Source organism: Bubalus kerabau, chromosome 8, assembly GCF_029407905.1.
Source record: "Bubalus kerabau isolate K-KA32 ecotype Philippines breed swamp buffalo chromosome 8, PCC_UOA_SB_1v2, whole genome shotgun sequence".
Lineage (NCBI taxonomy): Eukaryota > Metazoa > Chordata > Mammalia > Artiodactyla > Bovidae > Bubalus > Bubalus kerabau.
In genome coordinates this window covers 92,326,521-92,347,910 of record NC_073631.1, presented here as the reverse complement: position 1 = coordinate 92,347,910, position 21,390 = coordinate 92,326,521, and the positions used below count along the sequence as shown (strand labels likewise).

General features: G+C 41.3%; 1 protein-coding gene across 1 annotated transcript; it reads left to right on the top strand.

Moving 5' to 3' along the window:
- The first annotated feature begins 4,092 nt into the window (after window positions 1-4,092).
- GPR37 (G protein-coupled receptor 37) lies at window positions 4,093-21,163 on the top strand. The gene is made up of 2 exons (XM_055590835.1): window positions 4,093-5,121; window positions 19,801-21,163. The coding sequence occupies exons 1-2, from the start codon at window positions 4,096-4,098 to the stop codon at window positions 20,617-20,619; spliced, it is 1,845 nt and encodes a 614-aa protein (XP_055446810.1). The 5' UTR covers window positions 4,093-4,095; the 3' UTR covers window positions 20,620-21,163.
- Window positions 21,164-21,390: the final 227 nt, after the last annotated feature.

Below are 21,390 nucleotides of genomic sequence, written 5' to 3'. Positions count from 1 at the left end.
AGGAATTCTCATTACAAATGGTAGGAGTGGTGGGCTAGTCAGTAAATGGCACTGAAACTCACAACTCATATGTGTGTGGGCTCAGTTGCTTCCATCATGTCTGACTCTTTGTGACCCTATTGACTATAGCCCACCAGGCTCCTCTGTCCATGGGATATTCCAGGCAGGAATACTGGAGTGGGTTGCAATGCCTTCCTCCAGGGGATCTTCCCAACCCAGGGATAGAACCCATGTCTCCTCCCTTGCAGGCAAATTCTTACCACTGAGCCACCGGGGAACCCCAACAACTCATAAAGATAAAAATAAAATTATGTATGTCTCTTCATATTATATATAAAATATATTCCATATTAAAGACCTCAGTATGAAAACTAAATAGTGAAAACTTTGAAAAGAATGTTGGGAAAGATGTGATTATGACATCGGAGTAGGAAAGATTTAATAAGCAAAACTCAAGAAGCAAAAGTATAAAAGACAATAATGATTAGTATTTCTAAATGTTTTACGTTTCTGAACCAATAAGGACACCATCAGCAAACTAAAAATCAAGCCACAAGTTGGAAGCAGACTATGGTACAGTAGTAGTAAGACCCATTGTTCTAGGATGGTCTCAGGAATGTCACAAAAGACAAAATCCAGGTACCAGTAAAATGTGGAAGATGCCCAACCTCATCAATAAGTATAGGACTGCAAATTATAGTAGCAATGAAATGCATTTAATCTCCACTGGACAGGGAACAATGAGTGAGAAAGACAATATGCAAACAACTTTTTGAGGGGATGGGAAGAAAGCGGGGGCTTTCATATCCTTCTCTTGGAGAAGAAGCTGATGGTGTTAATGCCCTATGAGCCTGAAACATTAAGCTGGCCTAAAAGTTTGTTTGGGTTTTTCTGTAAGATGGTACAGAAAAACCCAAACAAACTTTTTGACCAAACCAATATCATGCCTAAGTATAATCCCTAGAGGAGCTCTTGCATGTGCGCACAAGGAAACTTCTATGCTTGTGTTTAAGAGTAAAAAGAATGGAGACAGCACAAATGTTAACCAATATAGGAATGAAAAAATTAATTAGAGCATACTCATAATAAGGACAAATTAGACTTACATGTATAGATAAGGCTGAATCTCAGAATTATGAATGTAAGAGGAAAAGAACAAAATTCAATGTCTCAATTATTCTATGCCACCATTTGTGTAACTCTTAAAAAGCATGCAAAACCATATGATAAATCATATATGATCTATCATAAAAGTATAAAATATATGGATGAAATGGAACACATCAACTTCAGAATATTAGTCACCTTGGGTGACAGAGTGATGGGAATAGAGTGGGAGAAATCTTCTACTTTAACTGTAGTATTTCATTAAAAAAAAAAAATTCAGGAGGGGGCAATTCAGGTTGGTTGTGAACAAGAAAAATAAAGTTGCCAAAATAAAGCCAGAGATACTGCCTCCCCTCACATCTCATTAGTTTTAAGTCTGGGTTATACATGTGAGCTATTTTTATATCCTTACATTAGACCACATTAATGTATCACTAATTTCTACCTCTACCCATAGCAAGGAATTCAAGTTCAACAAGAAAATACCTTTTTGTACTCTCCCCAGAAACTCCATTGTATAATTAATTGTATTAATAATTGACAGGTGGCTTAAAGTGGTTCAAAAAAACACAAATTCATTATTTTATCATTCTAGAGGTCAGTACTCTAAAATGATCAGGCAGGGCCTATTTCTTGCTTTTTACAGTTTCTGGAGATCTCCAGCATTACTTTAGTTCAGAGTCTCACTTCATTCAGACCCTCCTGCCTCCCTTTTGTACCGGCCCTTGTGATTTCAATGGACTCACTTGGATAATCCATGATCTTCTCCCCATCTCAAGATCTTTAACTGAAGCACATCTGCAAAGTTCCTTTTGCCAGGTAAGGTAATATTCTCACAAGTATTAGGAATTAGGATGTAGACATCTCTTGGAGGGCCATTATTCTACCTACCACCATTGGCATTATTTCTCATTGTGTTTTTCTCCTGTTTCTCTAGATGTTTTTCCGTCTTCTGCTTTTTGGCTTTGTGGGATCTTAGTTTCCTGACCAAGAATGGAACCCTGCACTCACTGCATTGGAAGCAGAGCCTTAACCACTGGACCACCAAGGAAGTCCCTAGATGTTCTTTCTTTTTTCAAAATGTGTTTATTTCTTTCTCTATCACTTGCTCTCTCTTAATCAAATTGTCTGGTATTTGTCTGTTGAATTAGCTATACCCTGACAGCAGTGGCCAGAGTGTGGGATTTTATAGTATAAAAGCTGGAAAGGCCTGGTCAGCCAGCCTGAAAGTTCTAAGTTAATTTCCCCCTACCTGTCATCTCCCTCTGCTTCATCAAACAAAAGTACTTTCATTGTGCTCTGAGTGGTTCCATTGTCACCCCTGGCAGGATGCCTCCTAAAGTATTAAAACGGTGTTAATCGCTCAGTCGCAACCAACTCTTTGAGACCAGGCAAGAATACTGGCGTGGGTTGCCATTTCCTTCTCCAGGGGATCTTCCCAACCCAGGGATCAAACCTGTATTTCTTCTGTCTTCTGCACCGGCAGGCGGGTTCTTTACCAGTAACGCCACCTGGGAAGCCCAGGGTATTAAAGGTAGAATGGTTAAAGGTCATGGGGCATCCTGAGCATCCCCATTCTGCGTCCCACTCCCCAAACTGCTCATTCTCTGTGATCATCTCTGAGCATCTTTTCTTTCCCGTCCTCAGTTCTTGGGAATCCCTCAAGAGGTGAGCGCCTCACCTTACCACTCCCTCCGGGAGCCGGGCCTGAACAAGCTCAGGGGCCACAGCCGATTGGAAGCGAAAGCATGGGTCTCTCCCCTCTCTCTTCCCGCAACCTGGCTCTGGGACCGGTCTGGCTGGCTCCGACATCTGGGGAATTAACATGTCCCGCCCATCCCTAGCCTCGAGCCGCGCAGGCTCCGCGTCTCCGCCCTTGTTCCCTCGCCGCTTCCAGCTCCTACGTGTGAAAGCCGCTACAAAGGGCTTGAATGAAACGTGTGTGGGTTTAGTGAGTCGTAAGCCACCAGGGGATCCCGTCTCCCCACAAACCAGAATCTCTCGCAGGAGGCTGAGGAAGGGGAGGAGGCGAGGAGCGGAGCACTGGGTTTCGCGGGCGCGCGCCGCGGCTGGAGCGGCGGGGAGAGGCCGGGCCGCCTCCCCCCTTCCCAGCCATGCACGGTGGCCTCGCCCGCGGCGGTTCCAGGCACCACAGTCTCCGCCCGGGCTGCGCCCGCCGTCGCCGCAACGAGCTCCTGCGGCCGCCGGCCCCGTCCACCGAGGAGCAGCGCCAGCCCTCCCCACCCCACCTCCACCACCGATTCCCTTCTCCGCGGGAACGCGCCGCCCAGCAGCCCGCGCCGCCCCCTGGTCAACTTTGAGCGAGAGGAGAAACAACTTTGGCAGTGGCCGCGGGTTTCCAAACCCTCGCCTCCCGGTCCGCAGCAGCCTCGGGTTGCCTGGGTTAGGTGGGGGCAGTTTCCCGGGCGCATCTGAGCGGCGTCTGGCAGCTAGCAACCTGTTTCCAGCGAGCGGGAACGGGACTGTGGCTCCTAGGGATCCGAAGGAGGGCAACTTGTTTTTCTTTCCCTTGAGCGACCTCGGCTTGCCGCTGGATAGAGCCGCCTCGAAAGGATGTAAATAGGCGGAGCAACTGTTACCGAGAAGGCAACCACCCAAAAGGCAGGGAGGAGCGCGGGGCTTCGTCCGGGCTTCTCCCAGTCGCAACATTAATCATCAAGCAGGTGTTGGTTGCAAGTTTTCAAGGTCAGCCACTCGGAGCAGCGAGTCCCTCCCTGAACCTTGGGGATACGTAGCGCCCGGGTTGGATTTGACTGAGAAATGCTCAGGACGCCAAACAAGGAAGGATCGTAGAGGGGGAGGGTTGTGACCCCAAGACCCATCCCCCAACATCCCCGTAATCTCCCGTCCCCCGCTGCCGGGGCGGGGGTTAGTATGTGACATGTGCCTAACTCTCAGCGGCAACTTAGGCAGCAGGTGTCGGTCCTAAGCAGGAGCCGCTGCTGCAGGGTGCGCCCTCGCCCAGCCATGCGGGCCGCGGGCGCACCTCTCGCCCGCACCTCGCGGCTGCTGCTTCTGCTATTGCTCAAGGTTTCCGCTTCTCCTGCCCTCGGGTCCGCCCTTGCGCCCAGGAAGGAAAATTGTCTGGGAGAAAGATGTTCACCTACACTGATCCAGCGTCGCAGCAGGGACGCTTGGGGACCAGGAGATTCTGCAGGAGACCTTCTGCCAACTCGTGTGCCCAGGGAGGAGGAGCAGGAGGCAGTGGTGCGCTCGGCGCCCCCGTGGGACCTACCGGCAGGTCCCGGCGGTGACCCAGGTGTGGGCAGAGGGGTGGAGGCGTCGGCAGCTGAGACCTCGGGACCTCTGGCTAGGCCACCTGGATCCTGGAGGTGGAAAGGTGCCCGGGGTCAGGAGCCCCCTGAAACTTTGGGGAGAGGGAACCCCACGGCTCTCCAGTTCTTCCTTCACACCTCAGAGGAGAAGGAGAAGGGTTTCAGAGGCGCTGGCCTTTCTGGGCGTAGCCAGGAGCAGAATGCAAGGAAAGAACCCGGAGCCAGCGACCTTTATTATTGGCCAAGGAGAGCTGGGAAACTCCAAGGTTCTCACCATGACCCCCAACCCAAGACGGTCCATGGGCCGTCAGGGTACGCAGGGCGGACGATTGCACCCCCTGGCAGGGCGCTGGCTCAGAATGGGTCCTCCCTTGAAGGAGTTCATGAACGTGGGGGTCCCCGGCGGGGGAACAGCACGCACCCACGCTTGCGACTGAAGAACCCCTTCTACCCGCTGACCCAGGAGTCGTACGGAGCCTATGCGGTCATGTGTTTGTCCGTGGTGATCTTCGGGACCGGCATCATTGGCAACCTGGCAGTGATGTGCATCGTGTGTCACAACTACTACATGCGGAGCATCTCCAACTCCCTCTTGGCCAACCTGGCCTTCTGGGACTTTCTCATCATCTTCTTCTGCCTTCCGCTGGTCATCTTTCATGAACTGACCAAGAAGTGGCTGCTGGAGGACTTCTCCTGCAAGATCGTGCCCTATATAGAGGTAATGCCGTCCAGGGGGTCTCGAGCTACTGGCTTTATTCATTTCCGGGATTTATAGCATCAGGACCGCTGTTCCACACACCTACCTGGCTGCTGAACCTCTGTGCTTTTCCTGAGTCTCTCCCCCATTTCTCTTGCCCATCATGTATATGCATTGGCATTTATACACTGGGTGTGGGGGGCGGACCTGAGCAGGCTTTGTCCGGTCACCTTCAAACTCTTCTGCTCCTGAATTGGGAAATAACTATGATCTCATTATACATAGGATTGTTTAGGTTTTAAATGTATTTCTCTGAATATGGTGTTTTATGGTGTGTGTGTGTGTGTGTGTGTGTATTTGGAGACTGTCAGATTCTAGGGTTAATAAACAATCAGTCCTTGACTGTCATTATTAGAGCCAAAGCCCTATATCATTTATCTACTAGGTTTCTAGTGCACCAATATGATTTATTGGTCATAAATATGACCCTAACCCAAGAATATTATTAAATTCTTTCCTTAAATATAAAAAAATTGAGTAATATTTTGTTTAACAGAGGAAATCTACTTTTCTTTGTTTGTCACTTGCTTCGATACATTAGTAACTTCCCAAATTAGTTTTAGGGTCTGGCTGTCTGCCATGCTATCCTATCTGAATTCTTATATTCTTATGTCATTTCTGTCCCTGTTTTCATTCCTCAATTTTGTAACCATTTTATTTATTTTGTATGAATGACCTTAAGCAAAAATAACACTTTGAACCTCATGGCACAGAATTTAATGAACATTCTCAAAATATATAGTATATATTTGCATTTGTTAGGGTGTGATGGAGTGACTACTTTTCTAAGACTAGAAAATTTCTTAAGACGTAGGGGACACTTAATAGGTTCTGAAGTTTGGAAATGAGAATCTTTGAGTAAAATTTTACTGTAACATCCTACAGCTAGTGTCCTTAACCGTTATTATGGTAGTTGGAATTTGCTCTTTAAATGGCTTCTCTTTAAACACCAGCTCTTGGATGGAGCCCAAGTGCTTTGTTGCCAGTTGTGTTTTTAGCCAGCTGGCCCTTGATTTCCTCCATTCAGACTGCCCATTTCATTTATGGAAGCAGAAGAGAAACTGTAAATATTCCAGAGCCCCTGATCCTGTCTGGCACCAGGGCCAGTGACACTATGTTCAACATTGTTCCAGGGCCCAGAGCTAGGGGAAAAGTAAACAGAAAACAGTACCTACTTAGAAGGACCAAGGCAAGAAGCTGTAAATAAGACCCTCTGCTATCCTGGCAGGGATCAGCTGCAGGATCATTGCATGCTTGCTAAATCAGCTGTTGCTGCTTTACCAAGATCTAGGATTTCTCTTGTTGCCAAGCTCCAAGTAGCTCCGAAACATCTAATTTATTTGGAAGACAGCTCATTTTTGAATTGCAGAGAAGGAAGTTAAATTTATGGAAGAGAATATGTGTCTACCAGTCATCTTTTCAAGGTCAATTTCAATGTAAGGTTTCTCTGATTGTTTAAATAGTGCAGAAGAAATTGACATATGCAAAAAAGAGACAAAAGTAAACTCATAAGTAAATAGGAGAGTTACTTCCAAGAAGAGGAAAGTATATTGGCTTGTTTTAAATGTACTGGACAGGATAAAATCTTCATACAGAAGAGGGAAAACAATAAAGAGGACAGAAAAAAGAAACTGGGAAAGAAAAAAAAATACTAAAGTTCTTTAAAACAAAAACACACAAACTTTAAAATAATTTCATTCAAAATCAGAAAAGAATAATCAAATTTTGGTGAGTTTTATGAGACCTATGAGTTTCGAGTGATGGTATTTATTATGTATGTGTTTTAATTTTCTTTCTCTAATTTTCTTTCTCTTTCTAATTCTGAGGATTTTAGAAAATATATATTTTTTTCATTTGTATTCAGTTTTTAAATTTAATTCTCATCTCCTTAAGAATAGCAATTATTGTTATTTTTTACTCTGTATTTTCTCCTCCTTCATAGCCCTTTCTGTTTTTTTAGTTATTGGTACAGAGCGTTTTTTTTTTTTTTTTTCCTCTAGAGAAGCAAAGGCTTGAAGTAAAAATTCATTCATTTTTTTCTTGAAAAATTAAACTATAATATACATTTTCACTGTTAGAGTAATGAATAAAGACTTTAAGATTTAGTGTTTCTATACTCATACTTAATCCTGTTCTTCTGAAATAATTCTATAATATTTCATCATTTTCTATGAAAATGATCACTACTGTGATCAGACAGTAGTATTAGCTCCACAGTTCCTGATTATGAGTGCAAGAAATACAATCCAGATTTCAGAATAAAGCATTTCTGCCTCTAAGAGGCATTGCTATTTTCACAAAAGTAAGAGGGATCTAATGCCTATTCCATGTTGGGTTTCTGGGAAAAAACGGGGAAGTTGAACTGTGATACAGATGTCACAAAGACTTCAGCAGACAACACAGGAGCTCTACAGGCTCTACCATCCCCACAGGCTGGGATGGTTCTACAGGAATGTCCTGAATGTAGTCAAGAGGACCCAGCCCTTATGGACCTGTCACTGGATACAAGTTGCTCCCAGGAAGGGGGCATAACCTCGAGCTGGGTGGATCTCTTTGGTCAAGGGCAATCCTATAGAGGAATGCAGCTAAGAGCCATCAACTACCAATAGTCCCAGCAGCTGGGAAGTCAGCATTTGATTCCTTAAAGGACTTTTGGATGGGGAAGCAATCTGTGTGGGAACAATAGCATCCACTACAGTGACCTTTGAATTACCACATTGAATTAGAACCAGGTAACATTCTAACTGAATCCCCTCATTTTAAAGATGAAACATGACACTCAGAGAAGAGAAATGACCCTCCTAAGTATATACACTAGTCAATGGCAACCAGACCCTCCGTCTCAACCCTTGATGTTGATATTTGGTTATTAGGCAAAAATCTATGAGGCAAAACAGTGTCCAGTAACTGTTTTCTTTTTCTGCTCCTTGTTATCTTTTAAAAAGACTTTTGAATCCAACAGACAGGAAAAAAACAATAAACCTAGTTGACATCATTCATTTTATGATGAAATTTATAGCTTTTTATATTTTAAAATTTCATCTTCCTTCCAATAAACTGACAGTAAATTCCCTAGTTGGTAGCTCATTAAATTTTTAAAAGTTGCAATAATTTGGGACAACTGCACTTTTTAATGTGCCAAAGATGATTATCTTAATAATCAAATACTTATATATAGGTTGTACTTTATGTTTTTAACAACTACAAAGTGTCTTAGATTGGGGAGCACATTACAAATATTTTTAAAAACCTTTTCCACAATTTGCCCTCATTGTGAATCTTTTTCTTCTTGGCTGCAAGACTCTGAAGATTATTTGACATTTCATCTCCTTTTATTATCTAGATTTGATCCTTTCTTTACTTTTTACTTTTTTATATTTATCTTATTTGTTGGCTATTCTTCCTTTTTTTTTTCCCCATAACACACTCTCTATTGATTTAAAATGTCTGAGCTACCATTTTTCTAGTAGTTGTTTTTGCCTTTTTCAATGTGTTTATTTTAAAATTTTAACCACAATTCATTTTGATTGATCTTTACAGATTTTCTCTATCTTCTCTTTTGCCTTCATTTCCTTCTCTACTATAGTTCTTTCTTCTTCAGCTTGAGTATTAGCATCATCTTAAGGAGGTAGAAGAATTTAGGGGAGAGTTCTGTTTGACTTCCCTGGTGGCTCAGACAGTAAAGTGTCTGTCTACAATGCGGGAGACCCGGGTTCGATCCCTCGGTGGGGAAGATCCCCTGGAAAAGGAAATGGCAATCCACTCCGATACTATTCCCTGGAAAATCCCATGGACAGAGGGGACTGGTAGGCTACAGTCCATGGGGTCGCAAAGAGTCTGACACAACTGAGCGACTTCACTCTGTTTGTATAGAAAAATAGGTGTTTCTTCAGCAGAAAGAATAGGTCTTTGCAATTTGCATTCAACTCTTCTTTATTTCAAAGTGTTGACATAAAGTGTAAGGAGAACACTGAGCTTCCAGAGTCTATCTCTAGAAAGGGAGTTCTATTATATTTAATGTTACTGTGAGTGGGATCATAGTGGGAATGTATGTAGTTGATAATTTCTCTCTTTCTGTTCCAGGATTGTGAAGTCTTTGTGGTCTAGTGATAAGTCCCATAAAGACCAAGGGTAGATGGAATGGTAGGAAAGGGGGACAGGAGAGAAGGAAGTCTGGGTGGATGGTGGCCATCCTAACACATACATCATTTTAAACTGGTTTATCAGAGAGTCACCAGAAAAAAAAAAAAAAAAACAACAAAAAAAAAAACAAAAAACTATACTCCAAGCAATAGTTGTTTGTGGAGAGAGAGTGTATGTGTGGCTTGCATATGGAGGTCTGGGTATGGACTGCAGTCTGGGTGTGGATGGCAGAAGAGCTCCCTAACGTACCATTCTCTAGGGATCTAACAAATGCTTCAGTTCAGTTCAGTTGCTCAGTCATGTCCAGTTCTTTGTGACCCCATGGACTGCAGCATGTCAGACTTCCCTGTCCATCACCAAATCAATGGAGTTTGAGCAATGCAGCTTGCTCAAACTCATGTCCATTGAAGTCGGTGATGCCATCCAACCATCTCATCCTCTGTCGTACCCAGTATTCTTGCCTTGAGAGAACCTCATGAACACTATGAAAAGGCAAAAAAGATATAACAAGCGCTTAAATCCAAATAACTCAGGCATTGAATGTGGCAACTGGAACACCTCTTTGCTCATTACATGATGAAAGTCGACCCGAGTGAAGTATATCATCTGATCCAGATCCGCTGCTAAATGTATATTTCTCTTTGGATGTCAGTTGGAGGTTTTGAATAATATGTTGTTTTTTGGTTGCTAAGTTGTGTCTGACTCTTTTGCCAGGCTTCTCTGTCCATGGGATTTCCCAGGCTAGAATACTAGAGTGGGTTGCCATCTCCTCCAGGGGATCTTCCCAGCCTGGGGATGGAACCCTCCTCTCCAGCACTGGCAGACATATTCTTTACCACTGAGCCACCAGGGAAGCTATGAGAGAATCCTTGTTGTTGTTGTTCAGTTGCTAAGTCCTGTCTGACTCTTTGTACTTTGTGCTGTCTGACCCCATGGACTATAGCCTGCCAGGCTGTTCTGTCCTTGGAATTCTCCAGGCAAGAATACAGAGTGGGTTGCTATGCCCTCATCCAGATGATCTTCCTGGCCCAGGGATCGAACTCCTATCTCTTATGTCTGCTGCATTGGCAGGCATGTTCTTTACCACCAGCGCCACCTAGGAAGCCCTTATATTGCTATTGCTACTGCTAAGTCACTTCAGTCCGACTCTGTGCGACCCCATAGACGGCAGCCCACCAGGCTCCATACAGGTATGCTATTCTACACAGATTTCCCTAGAACTCCTACATTCAAGTACTAACATGCTGATCACAGCAGATAGTAACTTTGCTTGAGGAGTGCATTAGACATTGGTTTGTTTAGTCGCTAGGTCATTTCTGACTCTTTGCAACCCCATGGACTATAGCCCACCAGGCTCCTCTGTCCTCGGGATTTCCCAGGTAAGAATACTGGAGCGGGTTGCCAATGGCCTTCTGTGGTGGCTCAGAGGTAAAGAATCTGCCTGCCAAGGCAGGAGACAGAGGTTAGATCTCTGGGTATGGAAAATCCCCTGGAGAAGAATTAGTTATACTGATGGACTTTCAAGTGGAAGAACACAGTTTTGAGAGCCATTTGAAAATTACTAATAATGTTCTCAGGGAAAATAAACACACTGAATGAGGATGGTACTTAACAAATATTGTATGACTTCCTATTAATCCTTTATAATAATTTTCACATTCCCATGCAAGAGAAATATTTGGCTGATAACTCCAAAGAGTTAACCAGAAAAGAAAAAAAAAAAAAATAGAGTGTGCGCCTATGTATAACTATTCATGAACAGTGTATGATGAAGTTTATTGAACTTGGGTTCCACCTGAGAAATGTTGTTGTTCAGTTGCTAAATCATGTCTGACTCTTTGTGACCCCATGGACTGTAGCACTCCAGGCTTTCCTGTCCTTCACTATCTCCCAGAGTTTGCTCAAACTCATGTCCATTGAGTCTGTGATTCCATCCAACCATTTCATCCTTGGTCATCCCCTTCTCCTCCTGCATTCAATCTTTCCCAGCATCAGGGTCTTTTCCAATAAGTCAGTTCTTCACATCAGGTAGCCAATGCACTGGAGCTTCAGCTTCAGCTTCAGCATCAGTCCTTCCAATGACTATTCAAGGTTGCTTTCTTTAGGATTGACTGGTTGGATCTCCTTGCAGTCCAAGGGACTCTCAAGAGTCTTTAGCACCACAGTTCAAAAGCATCAATTCTTAAGGTGTCAACCTTCTATATGGTCCAACTCTCACATCTGTACATGACTACATACATGACATGTCATAGCTTTGACTATATGTACCTTTGTTGGCAAAGTGATGTTTCTGCTTTTTAATACACATGAGGAATGAAAGTTTTACAATAATCAAATGTGAAATTCAAATACTTTCCTTAACTATTGATTATAAGAATGCTTTCCTTTTGTAAAGCTTGCCAATGAAGTAGAAACAAAAATATAGGTTTTTTTACTTGCCTCCTAGAGATATCAGTTGGCTTTCAGCTTTTAAGAATTATACCCAAAACACCAGCACCCAATAAGGACTAAAGAGCAGCTTAAATAATTCATTATTTTCTATAGTCCTCTTCCATAGATGTCATTATTCATTCATTTATTTACTATCCATTCATTCATTAAACATTTATTGGGCTTTTCTTCTATGCTAGGCACTAAGTTAGGAGGGAACAGGAAGGAAAAAGAGGAAAAAGTTTCCAGAGTTCAGTAACATAGCTGTGTTACTGCTATTACAGACAAGTGAAACCACATGCTATACAGTGTGATAATACGATAAGAGGGGCTTAAACAAGCTGTCATGGAGGCTCAGGAATGGCCCTGGAATCAGTCATCTTACAACTGTTCTTCCTCTCTCAAAGATGAAAAAATTCAACTGAAAACTATGTTCCCTTTCATTCTTTTTCAATCATATTCTTACTATTAGTTTTCATAAATATGTACAGCTTAGAGCCATGGTGAAAAGCTACAACTATTAATTCTTGCTTTCTGGTTTTTTCAATTTGTCCTAGGATATGAGGTGTATGAGATATTTCAGCAGAAATGACTGTCCTAGACATTTCATTTAGAATACAGAATTATTCTAAATATTGTTAAATGTTAAATTATTATTTGGAAATACAATGCCTGAGATAACCATTTCTGAGTTGGAATTAGTCATCCTTATTAGTCATAAAGACATTAAGTAAATCGAGTTTTTAAAATTGTACTTAAATGAATGGTTTATGTAGCAGTACAATAGCAGAATGTTAAATGATGTCCTTTTCTTCCGAAAATCTCTTAAACATACCAACTGTTTGGTTTGACCTTAGAGGACCTGGGAAGAAAGGCTGACAAGAGAGATACTTTACACCTTATTATAGAGCCAGGGAAAATGGAAGCATGGAGAACTGGAGTCATCCCTCAAGCCCACAATCAACTTTAGGACTTACCCTCAGTCTTTGAGGGCTTTCAAAGTATCTGGTTATATCAACGAAATAGCCCTCAACAGCGAAAAAGAAGTAAATATTTATGTGAAAGCAAAATAGATCTGAGCTTCTGAGTCTACCCAAGGCTGAGCAAGTAAGGCTCTGCCTTGTCCTCCACCCTTGTACTACATGGGCCATGAGAGAAGTCCCACCTTTAATAGCTCTTCCTGTGAATTGTAGGGTTTTCCTGGTGGCTCAGTGGTAATGAATCCACCTCCAATGCAGGAGACTTGGGTTAGATCCCTGGGTTGGGAAGATCCCTTGGAGAAGGAAATAGCAACCCATTCCAGTATTCTTGCCTGGGAAATCCCATGAACAAATGAGCCTGGCAGGCTACAGTCCTAGGTTTAATGGTATCCCATTGGAAGCACAGGGCTCTGAGTCTGGGATGTGGACCAAGTGGGGAGAAGAATGCGAAGACCGCTGTGCACTGAGGTTTGTCTCTGACACTGCACTTCTGCACGCATCCTCCAGGGATCTTCTGTCATTTTTCTTACCACAAATTGACCTGCCAGAGTCCCATAATTAACTCAACCTTGTTGCCAAGACTAACTCTTAGGTGTCCTTATGAGAATGGTATTCTTTGTGCCAGAAGAGATGATCTCTTCTGAAATTTCAAGGTGGAGTGGAGAATGGAATTGCTACAACCTCAAATATGGGCTCTTTCTATTTGCAAAGTCGGTACAGACACTTTCCATAAAACTTCCATAAAAACCGGATATAATCACAGTTCCAGACTTATTCTTGAGATAGAATACTTTCAGCTTGTGAATTTATGATGGTTTTCAATGTGATCTATCAGCACACTTGAGTGGTTCACAGCATGAACGAGGCCAAGGTCACTGATTTGATCCTAGCCTACAATGAGTCATTTCAATTAGGTCTATGACTGTACTCGGGGCTGCTATTTTTCACTCTCTTCTCATCACTTCCTGCCTTCAGGGAACTTTCCTCCTACCTCTGCTACTTCTCCTTGGTTCAAATTTCTCTCGTATAGGAAAAGCATCTGTTAACTAATTCACAGTAAGATGTGACATTTAGAGATACATATCTTTTATAAGAAGGATGAATAAAGAGTACTACTTCCTTAACCTATTACCCAGAATGGGATTTTGGTTAAGAACAGAGAAATTTTGTCTTTAAATATGGTCTCTCAATGTCCTTCAAATCATAATTACCTAACAACAAATGGATGAGGCCAGTTCTGATTTTGTCTTTAGTTTAGGTTCACCACCATGTGCAATGGACTGCTTGCTATCCAAGGAGTCCCATGGACAGCAAGGAGATCAAACCAGTCAATCCTAAAGGAAATCAACCCTGAATATTCAGTGGAAGGACTGATGCCAAAACTGAAGCTCCAATACTTTGGCCACCTGATACAAAGAGCTGACTCGTTGGAAAAGATCCTGATGCTGGGAAAGATTGAGGGCAGGAGAAGAAGGGAGCAACAGAGGATGAGATGGTTGGATGGCATCACAGACTCAATGGACATGAGTTTGAGAAAACTCTGAGAGATAGTGAAGGGCAGGGGAAGCCTGGCATTCTGCAGTCCATGGGGTCACAAAGAGTCAGACACCACTTAGCAACAGAACAACAACAGGACCATATGCAATGGTGCAATGTCATTATTCACAAGAAAAAACAGGTGAAAATTTGTTATTGGTCTTTGGAAACTCATCAGAACCCCTAGGTGAAAAACAGAAATTCCAGTTCATTTTAAAATTGATTAGAAACAACATTATAATATTAAGAGTTGAAATCTAGACTTTGGGCTTGTGGCAAATACTACACTTTGAAATGAATTTCTAATTATTGAGAATAAATTTAGAATGCATAAATTCCTTAAGAACTGTTGATTCCAATAGATGGTTTGCATTTTAGGACAAATGATGTTAATCTTGCTTCAGTTGCAATTTTTTTTTTTTTACCAATAAGCATTGGCATAGTTATATTTAAATTATAACATTTTAGATAAGTTGTAGCAAAATGATTTTTTTCTAACTGCAAAGGAATGTACTTCTACAGAAGTCAAAAGTTGCAATTGTTAGGAATGTCAAGGTGGGAATGATAAAAGTAAAAGGATAAATACGAATTTTAGGATGATATGTTGACTTTTAAATAGTCTCCATTTTTTTTAACTTAGTAAGAACATGTTACCAAGTTTAAAAATGAGGGTGTAAAGTTGAGAATGCAGCAATAATGATAGTTGATACCTTGAAACTTGTCTTTCCCTGACACTGGATATCATGTAAAGATGAAATAGGCTGGGTGCAATTGAAATAAATAGATATGTATAATATGCAGTTGTATCAGATTAAATCTCAGTGATTTTGATAAAAGTAAGAAGCCCTCTTTTTGACTGTGGAAGAGTGCCTGTGAAGGGCTTTGTTTCATTTCAGAGGCCTATGCGTCCTTGCCAGGACTGAGACACATCTCTCCTACTCACTCTGTATTTTGGTTTGGAAACACTAATACAAGTGTGTTGCTGCCACAGGATCGTGATTAGCATGTGCTCCAAAATGAAGACCTTTTGATAAAGGCCATCACATTGATAGTGATGAATAAAGTGGCTTTGATAAACAGTGATGATAAACAGTGGCTTTGAAAAACATGGTTTCTACACTGTTGCTCAAAAAAGTGTCTCTGGTGGGGAAGTTGCCCTGAGAGTTTCGAGGAGATGCGTTATGGAAAATCCAAGAGGAAGCCAGAGACACAAGCTCAAGCCATTTAGAGTTTCACAGGAAACTCTACCCTGTGCTTCTCCTGCTTTTTTTCCTGACTGATTGTTAGGTCTCTAACCATGGACTTATAATGGGTTATCATTCATGGCCCAAATGAATGGGTTTTCTTAACAATGATGCCCTTGTTTTGAGGGTTACTTGTGTACAAAGGACAGCCCATAAATAGATGCACTTGTCTTTCTGAGGTAAAATGTAAGTTAGGCGAGAGTACAGTGTCATGACTTTGGTTAGAAATGTTCCTGTTTTATAAAAATCAGTGTATTCCAGTTGCTTCACTATAGTTAAGCATGTGGGTTCAATGTCATATGAAAGAATTTTTGCTTGGAAGTTCATCTGTCTTTTCTTTCCCCATCAGTGTTATCACTGATGTCTATCAGAGGGTTTAGCAAAATCTATTACTTATTTGGTATGAGTTAAACTTTCACAGCTTGACCTCATTCATAAACATTTCTTTCTTGCCTGTCTGCAGGACACTTCTGAGAAGTGGAGCTATAGCTACCACAGGATTTTCATAGATGACGGTTTTTCATAACATATCCATGTGCTCCTTCTTCACATCATTTTGAATGAACAGGGATTTAAAATAGTACTAGCTGAAGACAGTACTTTCCTCTCAGCTGGCTGTTTGTATTGAGTTAGACCCTTAAATGGTAGGGAGAACTCTTGTGCATTGAACTGCTGCTTTCCCACGTGAGGGTCTCCACTAGCCCTGTGCCTCTATGGTCCCTTGAAGCAGCTCTGCAGGTGACCACAGGTGAACACAGCTGCCCACAGACTCACTGTTCTAGATGGTGACTGGGCAGCAACATTTGCTGTTGTTCTTCTTCCAGGACACAAAGAAGAGCAGACCATGGCTGGTGAAAAGATTTCAGAGTTGTTTATTCCGATTCTCTAGTGCCTGTATTTTGATGCCAATCCCCTCAAAATGACATATTATTTTCCCAAATAGTTAAAGATTTCTGCTTCCAACTTTCCTTTGATCTTGATTCTTGGAATTAACCATCTTGTCCATTCAAAGTGTTTACATTTCTGCTTTTGTTGATGTTAATTATTCCTCCCGTTGCAGTTTAATTAATAAGAGATTGCATCTCACACATTCCATCTCTCAGAATATGCTTCAAAGAACTAACCATCTAAGCTAACGCTTAGAATTTGACTCCCAAGAGCATATTTCTAGTGATATGGAATTTTAGCAATCAGATATGGTCATTAAATTCAGACAGATCCAGCCTTCATGATACAGTTTTATAATTGTATATAATTGCACCATTCATCTTGGTAGAATTTCTAATGAGCTGTATGTAAACAAGTATATTTAAAAATTGTGATAGAAATCTTTTCATGGCCAAATGTTACCCCAACATTTAGCAATTCTAATTACATGGATAGATTCCATATCTGAGTAAACAGAAATTAGCCCACCACTCCTTCTCCAACTGATTTTTATCCATGTATTTCTGTGGCATGCAGATGCTTCTCTACAAAGGTTTACAGCCTCCTGTAAATAACTTGGGAAAGTACTCCTTTCTCGCTGTTTCACGTCATGTTTCAAGTGCATAAGTGAATTTATAGACAAATATCTGGAGTAATAACACTGCAGGCAGTGGCAGCAGGAGAGAGTAGCTATCTAGGACTGGCATTTGGGATGCAGTTGCTCTTGGCAACTGCGTAGTAAGTGCTGTCTGTATTTGGGGAGGTGTTTGTCTCAGTGGTTCTTTAAACAACTCTCTGTAGCTCTTGTGACCTTCCTGGATGGTTTACCTCATTTCAGCTGGATCCTAATTGCAGGGAATTTTATCAGAGAGAAGAACAATTTGAAAGTAGAAGGCTATATGCAGGAATTTCCTGAAATTTGTGTATGACAACTGAGAAGTTTCCCATAATCCGTGGTTTGTCAAGAGCACTACACGTCAAATATGTTTGAAGTCCTCAGTACTGCAGCTCTCAGGAGTATGGTGGAAGAACTGAGCATCTTCAAATAAAATAAAATGTGGAAGGATTCCTGAGTGAAAAAAAAATCGAGGCACATGTAAATCCTGCTTAATCCTTTGTCTTAATTTTTTCTTTTTTAGATGAGTTATACAGGATCTATAAACACCCCCCCCCTTTTTTTTTCTTTTTGCTTTTTGAAGCAGTGAACATCTTTTCATTAAGAATGAAAATGCAGCAAAGTTTACAGTATCCAAGGAGCTGATAATCTAACACACCTGTTTTAGTATCTGTCCACCTACATTCATTTGCTCTTTGCTGTTACCTCACATTAAATGCTTTCTAACAGGTTTGAGATAAGCATGCACATGATAGCTCCTGTAATAACTGGTTCAGATTTTAAATCTCTAGATTTAAAATGATGGAGCTCAACCGGGGAGAAGATACTGTCTCTTGGGCATCATGTATTCTCTGTAAGTAATGATAGAAAATTACCAAGCAAATAGATTTTGTGAGCCTCTAAGAGGCTGCTTCTTCTCAGAGTCTAGTACTTTCATATTGCCAAGTTGTCCTTTTAATAGAAATGTTATTCATAATTGTAAAAGGCTGCTGAGCATAAACTTTTGCAGCTTTGTATTTTTGGACTGACTGTGGAAACAGGGTGACAAGGAAGTATGCACATGCTTTGCCTCAGTGAAAATGGTGCAGAAAGTCTTGCTGAGGACTCTTGTACATTTGATAGCCTGAGAATTTTTTTTGTTTGTGCTTTACAATCTTATAGAGAGATGACTCAAAACACTTGCAGAGATAATATATACATAAAAACTTCCAAAAATCTGTACAAGAAAATACAGCAATTTCCCAATAATACTGTTTGATGCAGACCTTTAGAAAATGACACATTCTTCTTAGATTTCCAAAATGTGATGTTAAAAAAAAGTATTGACATAAAATACAATCTGTTCTTAGGACAGCTGCACAGTGTGGACTTCAATTTCAGAATTATTTTGAGTCTCTAGCATAAATGAAAAATATATTTCTAATAAGGTGAACAACTCATTAAGTTGAAAATTAATTTTAAAAAGGTAAATGTAGAGATGACTCAGGCATATTAGATTGATGTTTATGCTGATGTTTATAGAAAACTTCATGAAGATTTTGTAGTAAAAGAACTGTGGTTATAAGTTTAACCATGACCTCTTGATTTTCTCTGATGTAGACTCTATTATTCCTATTTTCCTTCATTTTTGCTTTTCACACAGCTAACCCCTCATTTTATCTCACTTTCAGACTGTCTCTACCAATAGTTATGAGAATAATCAGGACATGCATGCAGTATCCTTATTTTCCATATGAGAACTAGTAGACAATAATATGTGGTGTATAAGAAGCAAGGCTATTTGCCATTGGAATTCATAGAATCCACAAGGCAAGTTTCTATTTTTCTAGGGAGAATGACAGCTTAAATGTAGTAGGTAAACAGTTAATATTTTGAGTGCTGAAATTGTTAGGACGAATGGTTTTCCTTTTGTCAACATGGTCCTTTAGAGTCCTAAAAATTTAGACATTAATGTATATTAATTATAGATATATATACACACACGTGTGTGTCTGCATGTGTGTATGCATGCTAAATCACTTCAGTTGTGTTTGACTCTTTGTGACCCTGTAGATCGTAGCCCTCCAGGCTGCTCTGTCGTCCATAGGGTTCTCCAGGCAAGAATGCAATACTGGAGTGGGTTGCCTTGCCCACCTCCAGGGGATCTTCCTAACCCAGGGATGGAACCACATCTCCTGCATTGACAGTGGGTTCTTTACCATTAGTGCCACATGGGAAGCCCATTTGAATGTAGGTATTTGGGGTATACCCCAAAGCAGCCCATTCACTTAAGGGATTTTCTGTTAGTCTCCTGTTTTATCTGAACCTTCAGGAACATTTTACCTCCTATCCATTGTCCTTGTTTAAATATATAAATAATGACTTCATTTATTAAACATTAAATTACTTTAATTTCACCCCAAACAGTGGAATAACTTTGGTGCTCTCAGATGATTACTCTGCTTATCTTGTGACTTTGAGAACCGCCTTACCTCTCTTGGTTGTCTATAACATAGCTGATCTTTATGCATCCTTCCAGCTTTAATATTTTTTGGCTCCATGACCCAGAACCACTATATTTCTTCTTTTTTTTTCTTCTATTTTTATTTGTTGTCCTTACCATGATTCATCAGAAGTCACCAACAACAGTTACCCATGCCTGATTCTAGGAAATTGTTCTTTTCTTTTGGGGGGTACTTTTCGCCCATCTATCTGTATTGATTGCCTAATGTTTTGCTCTTTCTGAGATGACCCAGGATAAACATATTCTATGTTCCTCTTGCAGGTTGCTTCTCTGGGAGTCACTACCTTCACTTTATGCGCTCTGTGTATAGACCGCTTCCGGGCGGCCACCAACGTCCAGATGTACTATGAAATGATAGAAAACTGTTCTTCCACAACCGCCAAACTTGCTGTGATATGGGTGGGCGCTCTCCTGCTAGCCCTGCCAGAAGTGGTGCTCCGCCAGTTGAGTAAGGAGGACCTGGGCTTGAGCGGGCGAGCGCCTGCCGAGCGCTGCGTCATCAAGATCTCCCCCGACCTCCCCGACACCATCTATGTCTTAGCCCTCACCTACGACAGCGCCAGACTCTGGTGGTATTTCGGCTGTTACTTCTGTTTGCCCACGCTTTTCACCATCACCTGCTCTCTAGTGACTGCAAGGAAAATCCGCAAAGCCGAGAAAGCCTGTACTCGGGGGAATAAGCGACAGATCCAGCTAGAAAGCCAGATGAACTGTACAGTCGTGGCTTTGACCATTTTATATGGATTTTGCATTATTCCTGAAAACATTTGCAACATTGTGACTGCTTACATGGCCACAGGGGTTTCCCAGCAGACAATGGACCTTCTTAATATCATCAGCCAGTTCCTTCTGTTCTTTAAGTCCTGTGTCACCCCTGTCCTCCTCTTCTGTCTCTGCAAACCCTTCAGTCGGGCCTTTATGGACTGCTGCTGCTGCTGCTGTGACGAGTGCATTCAGAAGTCGTCCACGGTGACCAGTGATGACAATGACAACGAATACACCACAGAACTGGAGCTCTCACCCTTCAGTACCATACGCCGGGAGATGTCCACGTTTGCTTCTGTTGGAACTCATTGCTGAAAGAGGGACCACAGCCTTGGGTTGGCTTAGCTTTCTTTTTTTTTGTTTGTTTGATTTTCATACCCTGTGAAAGTTTTTACTCCTATTTTTCCTTACTGGGAAAAAAATGCGAAAGAAAAAAAAGAGAGAAATATTAACTACTGGTAGAACTGATTTTGCAAATTAATATTTGTGCTTTGAAAAAGAAGTTTATATTTAGTTATTTAAGAAGTATGGGAGGCCCATAATTTTAGATCATTTTATCTGGTATGGTGCTAATATTTTATTTGAAAAAAAGTGACTGCACCTTAATTAATTGCTAACTTACTTTCATTCTTTTAAAAAATATAATCACTGTATATTGGTTATAGCCATGTGATTTTGTAGGCTATTTTCTGTTTGAGTTGTGATTGAAAGTATATTGTATGTGGTTTTGTGAGATGAGTTGTAGTTAAGAAGCACTCACCAAGTAGCACCAAATAAATGACACTTTATTCTTTAACCTCATTGTCAATCTACTTTTAACCAAGATTCAATAAATATTTTAATTGCTTTAAATACACAATTACTGGTTTTATGCACGATTTAAAGTTGACCTTATTGTTTTATAAATTCTATTTTCCTTTAAGGCTTCTCTGATAGCTCAGTTGATAAAGAATCCGCCTGCAATGCAGGAGACCCTGGTTTGATTCCTGGGTCAGGAAGATCCCCTGGAGAAAGGATAGGCTACCCACTCCAGTATTCTTGAGCTTCCCTTGTGACTCAGCTGGTAAAGAATTCACCTGCAATGTG

What these genes read in the sequence shown, in the direction of transcription:
- GPR37 (XM_055590835.1), top strand. Translation starts at nt 4,096, where the DNA reads ATGCGGGCCGCGGGCGCACCTCTCGCCCGCACCTCGCGGCTGCTGCTT. An exon ending in AGATCGTGCCCTATATAGAG is followed by an intron (nt 5,122 to 19,800) that starts GTAATGCCGTCC and finishes TTCCTCTTGCAG; the next exon opens with GTTGCTTCTCTGGGAGTCAC.